We start from the raw sequence: 18,360 nt of genomic DNA, 5'->3' as shown, positions 1-18,360 counted from the left end.
AAAACACTTCCCAGTTTTGCCTTTTGTTGCCCTGGTGAATAAAAGCTCCCTTCCCTCAAACTGTTTCTGATATGGATTAACACCACAGCAAAGATAAGTTTAGAACCTACTAGGAACTTGTCTGGGTTAAGAGCAAAGTAAAGGAAGGACTAGAGTTGCATTTTTCAGCTCCCTACCATTAATTTGCAAATAGACAGGGCTGAGAAAAAAGAAAGACCTGGGGGCCAGGGATTTATAGCTCTTCCGTTTCACCACTCCTCGGCACGTTGACCTCAATATGGTACTCAGAGGATTCTCCTGAAGGCATCCAAGGTATTGGGGTTCTGTTGAAGGAGGGTCTGTTGCTGATATTTTGATTATATAACATGATAGATTCCGGAAGCAAAGGGCCAATCTCAAACTGAGGCACTTTGAAGGTCATCCGTTTGGCTGCTTTCTCATAACCCCCATAAGGCATGGCAGTCCTGGCACAGGGGAACAAATGGAGTTAGCATACAGGACATAGGTAAAGAATGGGATTTAGAAGCTAAATCAAAAATTAAAGCTATCAAGACTCTAAATTTTACCAGTGTTGCCGTGTCATTGGCCAAAAGATTCTACCCAAGAACATACGCATCTATATTGCCTATGTGAAAAAAAAGATAAACCACCTCTCTGCTCCTATGCACTTCCTTCAGCCCTGCTGCATGAACCTCCATCAAACCATACACCTTCCACACCTATCGGTACCCCATGCGCATAGGAGGCAGAGGCTGTGTTATTGCAGAAAGGAGCGGCCTTTGGGTTTGTCCTGGATTCTAATGTTCTGAGGCCGTGGAGGCGGGTAACAAAATACAGAGGTTAACAGAAAGTTGTTGCTGCACAAGAAATATCTTTATATCTCATTTTTTATCAGAAGGGTCAGGAAGAGCCTGATTCTTATCTGAAGTAATGTGAAGTACATGGTTTCTGATCTCAAGGATTTTTCTTGAACTCTTGAATTTGAAATGGCTGCAGTAATAAACAGTGGCAAGCCAAATCTTCCCCAATCAAATAGGAGGAAAGGAAGGAGAAATAGGATTAAAGTAATGTTATCCTGCTACATAAGTTTTATATCTATAAGCTAGATTCAGGTCTCTAGCTCTTAATGTAGTTTCTTTTTGTAGGCCTCCAAACTTTGAATCCACAGGAGACGGATAAGCAAAATGGCATATCACTAAAACTTATTTACACTGCTTTAAACAGAAGAAAGGGGGGTGATGTTTAGGGCTATGTTTCTTATGCAAAGTAAATTGAATTAAATATCCAGGTAGGCTTACCTATTAAAAGACTTGTAATGGGGGAGATCAGCTTTGGGACCATATGACAGTAGGTCAATCGTGAACTGACATTTGTCCTGAGGGCTGATACCCATTGCTCGTTCCCAGGGGGAGATGTAAGTTTTAAAGATTGTGACTTTTTTCCCTCCTGACTTGCTATCTGTAAACAGAGGAAAGGAAAACACTCTGCTCAGACAACACTTACTCCAAATACATCACCTTTCTATATTGTGCTACTGAGGTTGAGGCAACAGCTTTGTCTCCTGATCCGGCAACTTTCAAATCAAATCTTAGTATTTACAGTTAGCTTTTTCTTAGACTGTGTTGTGGGCCACTTCCATGATCATCCACAAAAGTATGTGTACCACAGTCTGAGAACTACTGATCCATGAATTTGCATTAGAGCATATATCTGAAAGCTAATTTTTCATTGTTCCATCTGGTTGCTCAAATAGAAACCTCTTCCCCCAAGAAGAAATGTCCTTACCCCATCATCTCTTCCACTACCTCAGGGAAAGCTTTTATGCAAGCTAAAATGCTCTCTGATTTCATAATTAACTTCTTCCTTCCCTGTCTGGTCATAGCAGACGTAAGCCCTCCCTCCCCCCAAACCCCACCATCAGATGGGCCAAAGCAAGTCCTGACTGTAAACATTCCAGAAGTAGACTCAAACTTTGCAGTTGACTTTTCTCTAACTGATCAAACTAAAACCTTTAACCATCATATTTCAGGATATTTGCAGCCCGTAACCATCTTTACTTTCTCAGGAGTCCATTCTTGAATGTTTTAAAGTTGCTATCTCTCTCGTGTGGATATTTTTATAAGTTGGTATTTCCTTTGTAGCTACATGAGTAGACATTCATATTTTCCCCTCCTGAGCCAGGATGCCAGAGGGAAGTCTGGCTCAAACACCTCAGGATGACTAAAGGTTGTTTGAAAATCTGATGGGGTATCTGTGCAAGTTAAAGCCCTGTCAGTGATAGAGCTGCACTTTGTTGCTGTTAAACCAAATACTTGATTGCCAGAAATTTTACGCTGGTTTCTGGCTGCTTCATTAATTAACCAGATGGCCTTAGACAAGCATATTCATTCTGTGTGCTTCATTTTTTCCAGTTGTGTATAATACCATCTTGCCAATAAGAGTATTGATTGTGTAGTGATGTGTAGCACACTTTCAAGACTCCCATCCTCCAGAAATCTTAAGGCTGCAGAGTGTTCCTTTCCCACCAGTGACTTTCAGTTTGATAAGGTCAGATAGCAAGTTAATGGAGTTAGTAGACATTCTGGTGCTTTCATGACTATAGTTTGCACAGAAAACAAGGCTTTATGAAGTAAATGGCAAAGTATGAACACTAATACTTTTATCTGAAACTTTATTCTTTATCACATCTTCTTTCTTGGACTTGCTTATTTTCTTCAAACCTCGCCAAATCCTGGGCCTTCCTGGTTTCAGAAAATTATAGACATACAAAAGCACCTCATTTTCATTATAAAAAAAACAAGCAAAACTACCTCCCTTTCTGTGCGAAGGATGTAAACTAAGTACTTTAGAAGTAAATTGATTGCTAGGGTTTAAAGATAAAGCAGTTGGGATCCATCTCTGCGGTAAATACTATGGGATGATGTTAATCCTCCTTCTCCCTGCACACAGAAAAGGGATAACAGTAGAGAAAAATCACCTATAAGAAGACAGAGTCTACACAAATTTCTTTTTCACAATGATATTCAGAAATGTTAACAATGATTTTGATACAAAATGTGCATTTGTCCAGATGTAAATGAAAAATCTTGGATTTTACAAGTCATTTAAGGTAGCTGTTCATTTAATGTAGCTCTGCCCAGTTCCCATGCAAATTTGCCTTTTTTTGTTAAAATCCCATAGGAACCATTAAAGTGACTATTCTGTATATTCAGGAAGAGATTTATAATCCAGTATCACCTGCCTAAAATGACAAAAAGAGGATGTCAGGCTGATCTTATTACAAGGGATTTGGTTCCAGAGGTTTCTGGCCAAACTAAATGGAGGATAAAATTAAGCAAGGACTAATTTAAAGAAAAATACTATGCCTCATAAAGATATTGCTTCAGCAGACTAGTGATGATTACCAGATAATGTTTGGAAATATTGCTGTTCATTTCTGAAGATTATCCAAGAAGCGATGTTCCTTTAGGTGAAAATTTTGATTTGAAATTAGGACCCAGACTGATGTGTCAGATCAGACTAATGGACTAAAGAGCTGCTACGACTGCTATCTCTAGCAGTGGTCAGTGTGGAACATTTCAGAAGAAAAGGTGGATCCCCATGTTGTGTAACATGCAATACCAGCGCACTGTTATATCAACCTTAAGAGCTCAAGAGTTCTCAAAAATTCCCAGAATTTCTTTGATTCAGCCAGGGCAGGTATTTCTGCTTCTTGCCTGTGAATAAGCCACACAAACATGCAAATAAAACTCTCAAGCCAAAGGAGATTCAACTTTTCTAAAGTTTGCAACTGAGCTTAGTTTGGAAGAATTAAGGTTTTAACCAAAATTAATTTACCTGTCCTTAAGAGTAAGATTGGCCCAAGCTCTGATAGCTTTATCTATTTCTTATTCTTGCAGAGAGATACTTGCCTTTCTCTGTACCATCGCCTCCTTCTCCACCACTTCCAGCCGATTCCCCAGCATGATCCCCTTCACTGTCCCCAGGGCCTCCTTTGCTTCCAGGCCTAGGAGGAACTGGGGGATATTGCTGCTTACTGGAGCCATGCTGCCCTGCTGTTACTCCTCCTACCATCCGCCCTTGGGCATAGCCGTGAGCATCTCCCCTGTAATGCCCTCCTGATGGGATGAACTTCTGAAAGTGATCCTAGAGCAGGAGAACAGAAAGTAGGAATCACTAACCCATTTATATTTGCAGGCATGGGTCTTAGAACATGCACTCCTGAGTCCCCAAGGTCTTATCAGACTTGTGTCTCAATTACAAAGCCAATGACAGAACTTAGCATAGGTTATTCCCTATATTCAATATAGGAGCAGTTATGGAAAAGCAGCAAGGGCAGCTGAAGGTCACTTTTTAATGGACACCTCATAGTCATTTTATATGATCAGGCTGGGAAGAGAGGGATCTGTGTAGTATCTCCAGCAGTGATCAGTATGAAATACAGGAGGTAGGGAAAGGAAGTGCCTTTGCCAGAACAGGTGGAGGTCCAAATTGAGATACATTAGTTAAGCTGTGGGAAAGCAAGCGGACAAGAAACCAGGAGGTGTTTCATGTCAAGGTTAAGATAGCCCAGCAGAGTCAGGTAGGTTACAGCTTGGGAGCTAAGTGTTATAAGGCCCCAGAACCTGTGACAACATAAAACCCTGCAAGATGACTGTCAGTACATCAGTTTTCCATATCCATGAAGGTCTGTATGGAGAGAGGTATTTACACATTGAGAAAGACTGAAGAGATAGCAGCCATGAAAGACTTTCTTGAGACCACAAGAGGAAAATGACAGAAAGGAGGAATTTTATTTTTAGCAATATGTGCATTATCAAACCAAATCTAACCACTGACAAGGCAAGACAGAAAGCTGTATCCATCAGAAAAATAAAGCTGATCTTATTGTCCAGGCCATCTGTTCTCCCTAGTTCAGGCTAGAGGGTGCAGTCCCTGCAGTACATAGTGGAAGAGCAAATCATCATAGACTCTGTGGTGCCAGCACAGGGGCGTATCTTTGCACAAAGCAATTTTAATAAATATTCTGTGGAACAGAAACCAATATAATATTTACAGAAAAATGTTTTATGTTTTGGGCACCAGTGAGCTCCTATCAAAGATAAAAATATGTTTCATGCATTACAGCCCACATGGCTGTATAACACAAGTCACATGGTGCATGTATCACATATAGTCTTTCCTGTTGGACTGGATGATTGGTTATAGGTACATGAAAAAGTAACAGAGAATTACAGCTGAAGCTGAATGAATCTGTGGTTTCTCATGCTGCAATTGTGCTTGTGTAAATTCTTCTCATGCAGTCAATGGGAGACCAGAGTCCCAGTCCCACGGCCCTCAAAGGGTTAAGGCTTTCTCAGGGCTCTTACACCTAGTACAGTTTAGCAATAAGAAGATTTCCAGGCTGTAAACAGTCTTCCAAGGCCAGCTGTTTGGTCAGCTAAAAATAGATGAGACGTGAAAACCCCACAAGGCTCAAGGCAGAATTATCTAACTCTCTGCTCCGTGTGTCTCCAGCAACAGTGTCCAGGGTTTCACAGCAGGTCACCAGGCTGCAGCCCAGGCTTGGAGCCAGCTGCAGGCTGAAGTGGCAGAGCTGGTGCCCCCAGGGCCTTCAGGGACTGTCTGTCCTTCTCCTGGACGTAGGGAATTCCCATTTTAGGAACAGGGAGATAATGTTCCCCTGAATGTCAGGAAGCACTGAGAAGGGAGACGATTGTGAGCATGAAGCTTAAGCTGTACACAGGAGCTAGCAGGGTGATTTTTTCAATTATGCATCAGAAGCTATGTAAGGGTAGAAAAGCAAACTGAAACAAGGTTTTTGGGGGTGTAGGGGTCAGAATGAGGTCATCTCAGAAGGTTACTCTATATGCAAGGTTAATGCATCTACTTATTTGCCTCTCCACAGCTCAGTAATTTCAAAACAGGATTCCATCTGTTTTCATTCAAGTTTCACCCACGCTGTGTGCCCTTCCTGCAAATCAAATGCTTATTTCTCTTTTCCTCTGCTTACTAACATGCACTCTCCCTCAAAAACATCAGGAAACATAAGCATAACATGACTACAGTAAAAAGAGCTGGTGTGATTTTGTGCACAGCAGTATTTGATGTGGCCAGGAAGGGTCATCGTTGTCTTGTCATCTTATTTTAAATTGTGATCTTATCACTAAGTGGGAGTGAAGTTTCTCTGAAACACAAGGTTTGCCTCAGGAAAGCCAGACTTAAATCCCATTTAGATAGAAGTGAAAATAGCTTGGTGGGTCTCAGCCTAGTTCATGGCTCTTCACGGACCTACTGAGAAAACATCAGCAGACCTCTCCATTCAGACGTTAAGACCCATTTTCTGTACAATACCACTGGTCCACTCACCTGCTAGAATAAGAATCTCTTTTTTCATTAGTTTTGAATGCCACAATAGATTGTCTGAGCTCAAACTTACAGGGGAATCTCCTTTTTCTATAACAGGAGGCAAAGGCTGGTTCATCTTTTTGAAATCTTGAACCTTGCTGGATTCACACCAGCTCACTCCAAGAGAGCAGAGCTCAGGAAGGGCAGCCTCAAGCAGGAGCCTGGATGTAGCCAAAGCTGGGTAAATGCAGCCACGTCTCTTGTACTTAGAGCAGGCCTATGTTCAGAGTGTTTAAAGTGAAATATGGTATACACTTGAGGGGAACGTGTCACCTGGGCCATTGCTAACAGAATGTGGAGCTTTTACTTATATACATATTCACATCACAAAACCCACCGTCCTGTATAGTTTTGACTGACCCTCCTGTTTGCAGTCCCAGGAGAGAAGCCCAGGAGTGTCAACTGAGGATGCAGATTCCCTTCTCCTCCGGCCCCTGAAAGCAGTTCCCACACCCCTCCAGGGTAGGGTCTGCCCTGTCTGCCTGTTGCAGGAGGCAGTGGAGGCTCTCAGTCCCTGGGCATCCCTATATCCACTCTAACAAGAGAACATTTGTGGCAAGTTCATATGATGCATAGTCCTCTGGGTTGGCTAAACAAATTGGGCTCATGTGTCTTTGAAGTCCTTAGCCTTTGCAAGAGCCTGGTTCCACAAACTGAGAGCCTAGATTGGATGAATTCTGAATTATCTAGGGCTGCTGTGTGTCACACGAAAAATAGATGATGAAAGATGATCCACTAATGGAGCTGGGATCTCTAAGTATCTCAAGGCCCTGATGTCACTGCAGGCAGTCCCCAGGAAGAGACACTGTGTGCTCCCCCTCTGCTCCTTGCTCTACCCTAAAGAGAATGATTGAGACCACCAAATGTGTTTCTATTTCCGCCTCCCTGATGAAGAACTTCCCAAAAGCTTGATGCCTGTGTGGTTACTAACACTTCTGAAGTTACTGTGACTCCCTCCCTCAGCAGCAGCCACTCAAATACTCCTTAATGGTGGGACGGGAGATTTAAAATTCAAACACTGAGATATAGGAGAGGAAAAATGACTGCATAAGACTGCCTGCTGTTTTTATCAAATAAATAGGGTGAAGGGGTGCCCCTGCCTCCTTCATTTGAAGTTGCACAGCCTTAAACTCATGATTCACATTTATAAAAAAGAATGAAAATAAAAAGTGACCTTAGGTTTTAAGATATCCTATGCTAATGGATTTTTTTTGATCATCCTTCCACAAGGGGGATAGTCCCATAGTTTAATGGTTTGAGCTCTTGTTTTCTATTCCCAGCTCTACTCCTGACTTGTTATTTAATCTTGGGCAAATCATTTTCCACTTCTATGCCTGAATTTACCAGTCTAAATGAGAATTTTCATCTAATACTACACAAAAATTATGTATCATCTCATTTGTATACTTTATATCATCCTTGTAGCATTCTCTTTTTGATGAAAGAAATTGAATCTCTGCCGCTGTTCAGTCCGAAGTTTTCTCACAGTGCTCCATCAAAACTACTGTGGAGAAACAATGGCCCTTCTCTGTCATTCTTGTTTCCACACCAATCACTTCTTGAGCAAGAAGGCATCAGACTTCATGTTCACTTCTAGCTTGTTTTGGATATAGGTGGGACTCTAGCTCTTCTACACCAATCCAGCTCCAGCACAGCAGGTCTTATTTCATTAGAAGGTTTTCATCTCAGCTGACTAACTCCACTTAGGTCACAACCTGAGTCTTCCATATCTCAGCTTGTGGTTATCCTTTTCAAGAGGTTCAAGAAGTTTAATCTTCCCTGCAGAACAGACTTTCTAGGAATAGTGCTTAACATTTGCCCTTTAGCTCCATCTCCAGTGATCTTCATTGTCCTTCTGCTGGATATGTTAAGGGGCAAACAGAGCCATCAGCGCATGCTTGTGCCTTGAACCAAGTAGCTGCATGATGAGATCTTCCACTCCTCCATCCTTACGCTTTCCTGTATAAACTATATCACGTCTGGCTATTTAGCATGTAAGAACTCTGAGGCAGGATATTTGTGTGCTTCTGTCTGTTATGAAGCACCAGTTTTGGCATTGTAACATAACCACTTCCATTTGCTTCCTTCCACCTTTGCCTACTCTTCCATGTTCTCTTCTTGTTCAGCAGCAAAAGAAATACAAGTTTACTCCTGCCATTGTCCAGAGGAACGGTAATCCAGTTCTTTAACCCCTTTTTACTGCTCATGTTTTGTTTCACATTTGGTCTCTGATTCTGATCTGAAGGGACCGCCTGACCTGAAGTCCAGCAGAAATTGCTTGCGAACACACGTTCAGCTTGCTTTCATACAAGTGTTTCCAGGACATGGGAACTGCATTTATTTTAACCTGTTGGCTAGTCTGAGAATGTATCAAGCTTTTCTATGTAGTACTGCTAATAACTGTCTCCTCAGATATCAGTTATTCCACCTTCCTAATGGTTTTAATTTAAAATCTGGTAGGTAAAGCAGGAAGAAAAAAAAAAGATAGATGGAAATCAAATCTTTCTATAAACTGTTTCCTGCATGTAACTCAAATCAGGCCACAGATTTTGACCGTCAGAACAGACTTTATTTTTAAGGATTCCCACTGGATGAAAACCAGCTTAACAGCAGCAACAGAAAAGCATAACCATGTTTTTGTTTTTGAGCACTTTCATTATGTAATGATAGGCAGGAAGATCTTGCACAGAGGTTTCCCAAAGCAGGGGTTGGACCATGAGTGGAGTTATGGCAATAATGAGTAGGGTTGTAAAGCTAAGAAACATTCAGTTTCACATGATCTTGACATATTTCAGGCCAAACAAATGCATCATTATCAAGTGGAGAAAAGGTCTGTGAACTGCTGATCTAATTGCTAAACAGCAAAGCAGGATTTCAGAGACCCAGAGATAATACCCAAACCATCTCTGCAATACTGGACAATTAATTGATCTACATGGTTCAGTTTCACTCTGTAGAATTAGTGTAGTAATTTCCTTCCTGCTATGGTTGATCAGATGCTACAGTAATACAGCACATAGCAGATAGGATTTCATAATAGTCTTTAAACAGTAATAAATTGCATCTCGCAGCTCCCTAGGGGGGTTGATAATACCTTCTGAGACATGTAGAGTACCACAGTTCCTGCAAATCAGTGGCACATCCTGGGGTCTGATTTATTCTCACTAGCCAGAGCCCAGCAGAGCACAGCTTCTCCAGTGTGACACCAAACAGGGAGGACATCTCATGAACTCTCCTCACTTGGCAGGTTATCAGTGTGCTAAAAGTGTCAAACTCAGCCCTCCCTGAAAACGTCTCCTTGTACTGTATATTTGCAAGGGAAGAGAGACAATACTGAAGACCGCTAGACAGCGAGTAGTGCATTTCATTGCGCTCAGGTTGGGAATGTTCAGTCCTTTTGATTCTGGATTTAGCTCCTTTGCCTTTAACTGGATGGACGGAGCCATAGCAGTAATGAGAGTCACAGGTTCTCTCTTTTGCGTGGGGCCATCTCATTCATGCACACACAATGTATAGGTTTTCTCTGCTACAAGTAAGGAGAGTGATCTGATCGTCCAATGTGGTTGTTTGGGAGGGGGAAGAGTAGGAGGAAAGCAGGAGGGTGGATCGATGACATGGGACTACTGAGATCTTCTCCCTTTTGTGGAAGGTTTATGGCTCCAGCACAGGCTATTCTGGGAGCTCTTATCTGGTTTGGATTTATTTTTAATAACCTTTCTCTTTTTCCTGTTTTAATATTACATTACCTTGCTGTTCAAATTTTTTTTGATTTGGAAAAAGAAACAATCTATCTATACTCCATCTCAGTCCTTTCTTGTCCTCTTTTGCTAAGTTTGTCCTGAGAATTTTCTAAGACAGCTAAGAAATCCATGATGTAAAAGCAGAAAACAGCCCACCAGCTTTAAATCCCTCCAGTGTCCCACAGTCTCAAAGGCACAAGTGCTTCTTTGGGGCGGGGAGCAAAGGATGTGAAAATTAACTGGAAGAAGCGAGTAACTGGAAACAGCGGTAGAAATTTTCTACTCTGCCATTAGCTTCCTCCTGCACTTCCCTTTCATTTAAGCCTCCCTTTCTGCATCATCCTCTGAGCAGAGCCAGGGAGAAGAATGGAAAGGAACAAAGAGCTAAGCAAATATTGCAATCAAAAGGCCTCTTTGATGAAGTTGATTTTGTGCTGGAGTCAAGTGCTGTCCTGATAGTTTGGAAGATAACAGTGAGGCCACCGATCTGCTGCTGTTACCTGCCCGAGAACAACCAGCTTTCCAAGAAGATGGTTCAGTTGCTGCGATCGCTCAGCTGTTCCTCTCGCTGCTCTGGTTGCCAGCAAAAGTGCTAATTCGTGCCGGCTGTGGTGACAAGAACAGTTATCCACAGAGGCAGTGGATGCAGCCCGGCAGAGTCCTTGGACAGAGCACACCGGGCAACCAGCACGTGGTAACAGTTATGTCTGTGGTCCTGCTAACCTGGCCCCGAGCAAGGGCAGTACAGCAGACCAAGCTCTTCCTGCACTAACCAATGGAGATCCTGCATTAACTGATGTTATCTGTACCACAAACATGGAGAAAAGATAGACCTGCAAGTGAAACATTGGAGCATTTTAAAGCAGAGTATGAGCTGCTGTTTGGAGACCCTGCCATCGTTACCATATAGCAAAGCCACACAGAAAATGCTAGATTTGTTAGGGCCTTCTCCAAACCCTCAAATTCATTTCTTCACGGCAAAGTATCCTACAGTCTTGCTCAAAGAACAGGATCTTCCAGAATAAAGGGAGAGATTCACTGCAGAAAGTGTATGGAGCGATTCTCAGGTTTTGATGAATAAAACACAATAGAGTAGGAAAGACAGCTTGAGAAAAGAAATGATTGTTACCAGCCTTTGTAATCTGTCTTGGAGACCCAGTGTCTCAGTTAAGACTTTGGGGCCTCTCTGTTTCTGCAAGTCCAGTTTGGAGCCTGTTCATCACAATTTGTTTGCTTTGTATTTCTTTGGTTGGACACTCATAAGTGACACCTTTGCATTTTTGGAAGTTTGGACTTCAGCCTTTTTATTTCCTTTATTTTCTCACTCTGCCTATGATCCCCACTGCAATCTTCAGATTTCTGATGTACAAACCTGGGCTTTGTACATTTTGGGAGCTCTTAGAGCTGAGTATTTATAATAACATTTGCATTTCACTAGGATTTTCAGTCTGAAGAGCCCAAAGGTTGAACACCTCTCTCACATATTTTCTGGGGGATAGCTCATTGAAGAGATAAACAGCTTGAGGCATGGAAATGATGAAACTGCCCAAAGTCCAACAGTATCAGATATATTTGCTGTATCTGGTCTGTCATCCCTGATCTGTAATATGACCTACTGTTGTCATTTTAACGACATCTTATCTTTTTCAGCATATTTCCACATCCTGCTTCCCAAATTGTCATTTCTACAAGTGAACTAGAAAGACTTATTTTGTGTTCCTTTTGAAAATATTAGAGGGCTAAAAAATAGGGCATTTTTGTTTAGCAGAACATTTTCTTCAGCTTGACTTTTTTTTCCTTGAATTTCCTTGGACTGGAAAATAGATGCCATAAAGGGATAAAATGACAGCAAATAAAGTTTAAAGAACAAATAGAAGAGAAGATGTTGAGTTAGAACGCCTACAATCCTGAGACCTTTTCTATTTGTTTTCTGAACTCCTGACAATCATGTAAAAGGAAAGTTTTGTTTGTAAAAGTGTAAATATTTTCAAAAGACCTTATTCCAATCACCTAACTGAAGAGAGAAGCCTTAGTTCAAAGGTTAAATAACAAAATTTACTGGTGGAAAAGGGGGAAAAATGAATGTCTGACTTTATACACCATATTTGACAGGAAAATACACTAGCAAAAAACAAACGTGGCTTCTAGCAAATAAACTGAAGGTATTGCAGTGTCAGTAGAGGTTTTTGTCCAATTTTTCATTTATGGAACTTCTTGCAGAAATGAGCAGAGGACTGTGCCCAGAAAAAAGAATAAAAGTATATCCTAGGCTAAAAACAGAACTGTGTCAACTGGAGCTGAAGTCAGGTCTGAATGGGTCATTTCCTTCTTATAAAAGAAGTGGAACTGGTACAACAACAATTAGTCATGCCCTGTGCAGCTCTGAACATTTGCGATCATACAGTCCTCCCTCTTCACTCAGTACTGCATTTTCTGATGCTTCTCCATCAGTGATACCAAGTGTTCCCCAAAGGAAACGAATGCTGCTGCCAAATCGAAATTAAACTCATGTAATCTTGTCTTTTCCCTGCACTACTTCGGCAGTGGAACCTCAACACACACACACACACACACACACACACACACACACACACTCCCAGAGGGGTGTCCTTCTCTCTCCAAGGCCAGGGGAGATTTAGGCACCCTTCATTTCTGCTCCCCCTGGATGTATGGAGCAACTTTTCAGTTTTAATCTCCAACCTACCACAGAATTGTCGATGAAGGCATCGGGGTTATTCTCATAAATGAACTTCTCCACCCTCAGCTGACGTAATTTGAACATCTTGGATCCTTTGTTAGTGAGGAGAGAAAGCTCTTCTAGCATCACATCTCGGGGAATGCTGATCTTCTTCCCCAGATTCAGTTTGGACACCTCCTGTGGCATGGCTACAAAACATATCAGATGGGACACTTCAGGAAGTGCTCTGGTCCAGATCTCTTGCCCATTGCTTCCCAGCATCAGGGCCTTCAAAGCAGCCAAATTCTCTTCTAATTAAAATTTTTTAGGAAGTAACCTATGCACCAAATTTCTTACAGTGATGACAGTTTGGATATAGATGGGTGCAATTTACTCTGGATTGCAGTCGAGGCAAATCTGCACAGATAGGAGTTATGTAAGGGTGGAGCTGGATGCATGAATCCCACATCTGAAATACCTTAGTCAGAGCAGTGGGATTGTGTAGTATTGCCTCAAAATGCACCACTGGCTTGCCTGGTTACCATCCTATACTCCCTTCTTCTGGAGTTAGGTGAGTGGCAGTCAGCTCTTTGGATAGTGCTGACAAATAATAAGCAAAGACAACCCTGGGGTGCCTTGGTTTAAGTATTATCCTGAAGCCATGGCAAAATGTAATGTTATTATATCTTTTTGCTTGTTTTAAGTGGAATTTTTAAAGGGAAAAGGGGTTGGAGTTCTCTTCAATTGTTAATACTCCTGTTACTGGACAACTGCCTTTCCATAGAATTTTGTCCCACCAATTCACCATCAAAACAAGGCATTCAAATATTTTCAGTGTAAAAACCTTGCAGAAATGAAGTTAAAGTTTTTTGTTATTCAGAAACAAGCAACTTTTCTTAGGTTTTTTTTTTCCATATCAAGCAAGGATAAGACCACTTACCCACCTCTACTTCTCATGTACAACAGAGAATGAATCTCCGTTCTTAGTCTGGTATGAAATTAGTATCAACATATTCATTTTCGTTTATTTTCATTTCTTTTTTTTTTTTTTCTGGAGAAACTCTTTCTTTTAGCAAGCCAATTCCATATAGCAGTATTCTCCAGCACAGGAGGAAATGCCCTTTTACTGATTATTTGATTTTTAATTGCTTGTTTACTTGAATACAGGATTTAGGGACATATACCCTAGCAAAGAAGTTTATAGAGCCCTTTTAGGGCACTGAAGAAAGTGACAGCACTGAATTGTTCCTGCTCAAAATCGCTGCAGGTATGCGCCATGCTGTCAAAAGTAGAGAGAAGATGAGGATATCACAGCTGATTAAAGCTCACCCTATACGCATGTATTCTGTAGAAAGAAAAGTATCCCAGGTTACATCCCTCCTGCTATATTAGCCCCACTGAGAAAATTTGACTTTTCCCGCTGGTGAGTGCTGGAATCAAAGGAATTCTCTCACACAGAGGAAAAACAAATCAAAGACAAAGGTGATGAGAGAAAAGATCAACAAAGAACATAACTAGGCACTGCAATGTTGATATCTTTAAATGATCATATTATCTTTCCATTCACACTGGTATGCATCCAGATTAATACCACAGGAGAAGGCTGGTTTACAAAGCGTAATCCAGACTAGAGTTTGACCTGAGTGTGTATACAACACTTTTGAAAAGAAAATTACAAAATATGATGTCATTAGAGGCTGAGCTTTTGTAACGGGGGCCCTGCCTCCTGGTATGTTCGCTGCATGTCTTTCTCTGGGAGCTCAGCCGGATAGGGTGTGAGATTTTAAAGGCTGAAATCTGGGTTGAAAGCCAAACAGTTCTTATATATGCAGTTTATGTATCTTACCTTCGTGTGTCAGCTTCCCAATGAGTTTAGTGGACTTTTTCCTTTTAACAGGAGCAGGAGTCCCTGCTAGGGGCATTCCCAGAAAGGGTTCTCTGCTTTGCTCTAAACACACAGAAGGAAATGGAGAATGAAACACTGGAAAGGTCTCTCTTGCCCTTCTTTTAGTTTCCATCTACAGTTAAGAGACACAGGGTCTTCATTTCACATGCAGATTCTTTTCCATCTCTCCCACATGAAAGAGAATATCATCCCAGTATCGTTCTGTCTGGGTACCATCCCAGACAGGATATCAGCATCAGGCCATCATGGTGCTCTGTGGAGACTTCATATTACGACACAAAATATGGCAGCAGATCACAGGGGAAGCATTGCTTCACTACCACATAGCGTTGCCATCCAAAATAGACATTATAACTGCAGCACTGCAGTCTCCCGGCACCCATGTACAGTATGCCGTGATGGTACTATGTTATCATGTTGTGCTGCAGTGTGGAATGTCAGTTTGAAAAATTGCTGTCTCGTGACTTAACATCATTGTAATGCCATGTGGATAGCATTAGGTGGTAATACATATTCTTGTAGAAAGATGTTGGGTCTGCTCATGAATTATGTGGGAACGTTTTGAATAATGTACATACTTAGTCTGGTTATTTGGATAGTCCTATTAGAACTGGAATATCTCCTCGAAAACCCATCAGGCTGCAAGGTGTGTAAAAAAAAAAAAAACCCTATGTGATTCTCTTTTATGACTGTTGATGATTTATTTCAAAAGGGCTGGAGGAAGAAGGGGCAGGCTTGTTAGAGTCGTAGGTGCAAATTGTTTGAAGTCACTTACACCTCTATCTTATGTATTCATCCTATTGCATATCATTTTGGAGGGGGAAGGGAGGAAAGAGGGAGATTTCTTCTTGTACACTGTTTCCCATCTCTGTCCCCAGGGAGGATGAGAGATCTGTACTGCAAAGATGGGAAAAGTTAGGAGAAAACCCAGCAATTTTACTTCAGGCAGCTTCTCGTAGTCCTTCTTGGGGGTTATCACACATAATGCAAGTTGAGCTGATGTTCTTCATTTTAGCATTGTCCTTGCCCAAATGACAGTATATAAGGAGACAGATCCTCACCTAATAAATGACCAAACTTCCATGGGGTTCAGCAATAGCAGACAGTAACTAACCATCTCTGTCCTTGTGCCTTTTTTACACCTTCAGTTGCTTAGAGCTCCAAAACTGAAGATATTAACTATGAGTTATTTTTTAAAACTAGCAGGCAAACCAGCTCTAGGACTGTGTACACTGCCCTCCTTGTGATCAAGACATTTTTATCTTCTAAATATTTTGCAGTTTCCTTCCATCATTACTCCTTTTAGAACATGATTTTGAGAGGTGATGACAACTGCTAAAAGCAGCCTGGCCAGATGAAACCTGCTCCAATTACATTGGCAGATATTCTCTTGGATTAGGTTTTCTTTCTGATCTCCAAGGCTGATTTTTTATTGAGATGCTGCCTATGTGGTTCACATCATAAAGGATCCCATCCTGGTGTATTCCCAAAGCAAGCGTGAGCAGGTGCAGCCATAAAGCACGCGCCGCGCATTCTCCTCGCGCAGCCGGACACCTGCTCGGCTCTATAAAAGAGCAGGCCCTGCTTGACAGGAAAGGGGCAATGCTGCCAGGAGACACGGGGGGAAGGGAGTTTCAGGGAGTTTGTGGCTCATCTGATGGGTCACAAGACTGGCAAAGCGGAGGGAAAACGTCTGCGTCCCCCAGACACGGACTCCTAGGGGCAGGCAGGGAGCTGTGCCCCTCGAGCAGCACGCTCGTTCCCAAGGAGCAGCGAGGGCAGGTTTATCCCGTTCTGCTGTCCTTTGCTACCCCGGCAGGATCAGGGAGCGCACGCCGTCGGTCTAGCGTAAGGAAAGGGGCAGCAGCCTTTCACGATGGCGGGGCCCAGAGCCACACGGGGAGCGCTGTTCGATCCGCCACCCCAGGGCAGCGAGGCTGCCGGAGCCTCAGTCCCCATCCTCCCCACTCTCCCATGCATAAGACCAGGGCCGCAACTGCCCTTTTCTCCCATCAGCTCTGTCCCGTGGTGCAATTCCTCTCTCTTTTTCTGCTTCGGTCTTTGCAGCAGTCATTTCCTTGGCTTTGCTGCAAACCCAACCAATCTTTACCCTCTTCAGCCCCTGCTCTAAATTATTTTGCTGCCAGGTCAACTCACCTTAGGCTTGTAGCGCCAGGCTCAGAGCAGCTCACGCGCCTGCCCCGGGGCTCAGCAGCGGGCTGGCGGCGCGTGGGCCGCGTCCTCCCGGCCCACCTTTGGGCGCTGGGGGGAGGCTCGTGGTGCAGCAGCCCCGCTCACCCGGGCTGCCGGGGCGCAGGCAGGCTCTGCCCGGCGCAAAGCGCTGATGCGGAGTGCTGTGAATTTGACTCCTGAAGGCTGCTCGCACAGGCATCCCGCGGTTATTAATAGCTGACAGCCCAGAGAGCGGGGTCTCAGATAGCGCCACCGCCAGCGCCGAGGAAAGGGGAGAGGAAAAGGTTGCACCTCAGGCCTCCCGCAGTCACCGCCTCAGTTCCCGGGAACACCGGGCGCGCTGTTCTGTGAAGTGCCTCACTGCTTCCCTCCTGCTCCAATCAACATGCCATCCCTCTCCCTCCTCCTCTGGCACTTCAGTAACACCTCCTCGATATCCTGTTTCTCAGTGATGCCTCAAGAACCTCTCTCAGGTCGTGCTCTTTTTTACACCCTCCCTCTGCTCCCTCCTCACTCCATCATTCAACCCAGCTTCCTCCAGGCTCTCATATTAATTCCTAAAATGCCAAATAATACATCAGAGAGCACAGAATAAAAATAATCATACCCATGAAACAAGAACTAGTAGGAAAACCACAAAGTTTAGAAAGCCACTTAGAGAGTCTTAGGAAGTAGCTGTGTAATGTGGGCAGGAAACCCAACAGAATCAAGTAGCAAGGAGACTTCCTTCCACATTTCCCGATTCATGGCAGAAATAGGGCTGATTACCTGCATTTAGTGTAGCTTTGTGCATGTAAATGACTCCTTTACTTTATCCCCTGCTCATTCTGAGGCAACACTCCCTGTTTTTCTCCCCCTACCCAACTGGGTTCTGCTTCTAGGGAGGAAGGAAGGTTATCTCATTTTACTGAATAACTCTAAGATACACAAACTTTTAAGCTTCTATGTACAGCAGGAATCCTACAGAAAATAATGTTCTTTCCTATTTCACATCAGAGGACAACCAAGCTATCCACTGAATAAACTTAAAGTCTAGTGGGAAAAAAAACGAAACAAAGCTGTGATCGTAGTAGGGAATCATCTGCACAGAGACTTGCAAATAAAGTTGATATAAAGAATCATTGGGAGACAGTTACTTTCCCTTTCTCCTATACTTTGCACAGTTGTTTTTGCCTGCACTAGCAGGGTATAAAACTTCCCAGTCTGATCAGTGTGTTGCAATCCCAAGGCGTTAACACCCCAGTGCTCTTTGGAGAGTCCTTTTATAAGAGTGTTGTAACCTGTGTCCGTGGATGGGAGGTGGAGACCTATGGATAATAATCACCTTTTATCCCTGTGACTTGGAGCCAGGAAATGTATGGCAATCATCTCCTGGCCTAAAGTTTCCCATTTCCTTCTTGGTCGCATCCATCCACATAATCACTACGTATACATCA

General features: G+C 42.8%; 1 protein-coding gene across 1 annotated transcript; it reads right to left on the bottom strand.

Annotated features, from left to right (window-relative positions):
• Positions 1-232: 232 nt before the first annotated feature.
• Positions 233-16,972, bottom strand: MYOZ1 (myozenin 1). Its single transcript, XM_013960236.2, has 6 exons — positions 16,889-16,972; positions 14,672-14,773; positions 12,853-13,034; positions 3,912-4,146; positions 1,299-1,458; positions 233-464 (listed from the first exon to the last, which is right to left on the bottom strand). Exons 2-6 carry the CDS (start codon positions 14,745-14,747, stop codon positions 233-235), a joined length of 885 nt encoding a protein of 294 aa, XP_013815690.1. The 5' UTR covers positions 14,748-14,773; positions 16,889-16,972.
• Positions 16,973-18,360: the final 1,388 nt, after the last annotated feature.

The sequence above is a fragment of the Apteryx mantelli genome, chromosome 7 (genome assembly GCF_036417845.1).
Source record: "Apteryx mantelli isolate bAptMan1 chromosome 7, bAptMan1.hap1, whole genome shotgun sequence".
In the NCBI taxonomy this organism is placed as follows: Eukaryota; Metazoa; Chordata; class Aves; order Apterygiformes; family Apterygidae; genus Apteryx; species Apteryx mantelli.
Note: the sequence above shows the minus strand (reverse complement) of the source record. Positions and strands in the feature narration are given on the sequence as shown.

Bases quoted from the DNA above. Each gene is read 5' to 3' on its own strand.
- MYOZ1 (XM_013960236.2), bottom strand. From the start codon at position 14,747: ATGCCCCTAGCAGGGACTCCTGCTCCTGTTAAAAGGAAAAAGTCCACT. The intron at 4,147-12,852 runs GTAGGTTGGAGA...CTCCTGCTCTAG, and splicing joins CCTTCATCGACAATTCTGTG to GATCACTTTCAGAAGTTCAT. The intron at 1,459-3,911 runs GCAAGTATCTCT...CTCTGTTTACAG, and splicing joins AGGCGATGGTACAGAGAAAG to ATAGCAAGTCAGGAGGGAAA.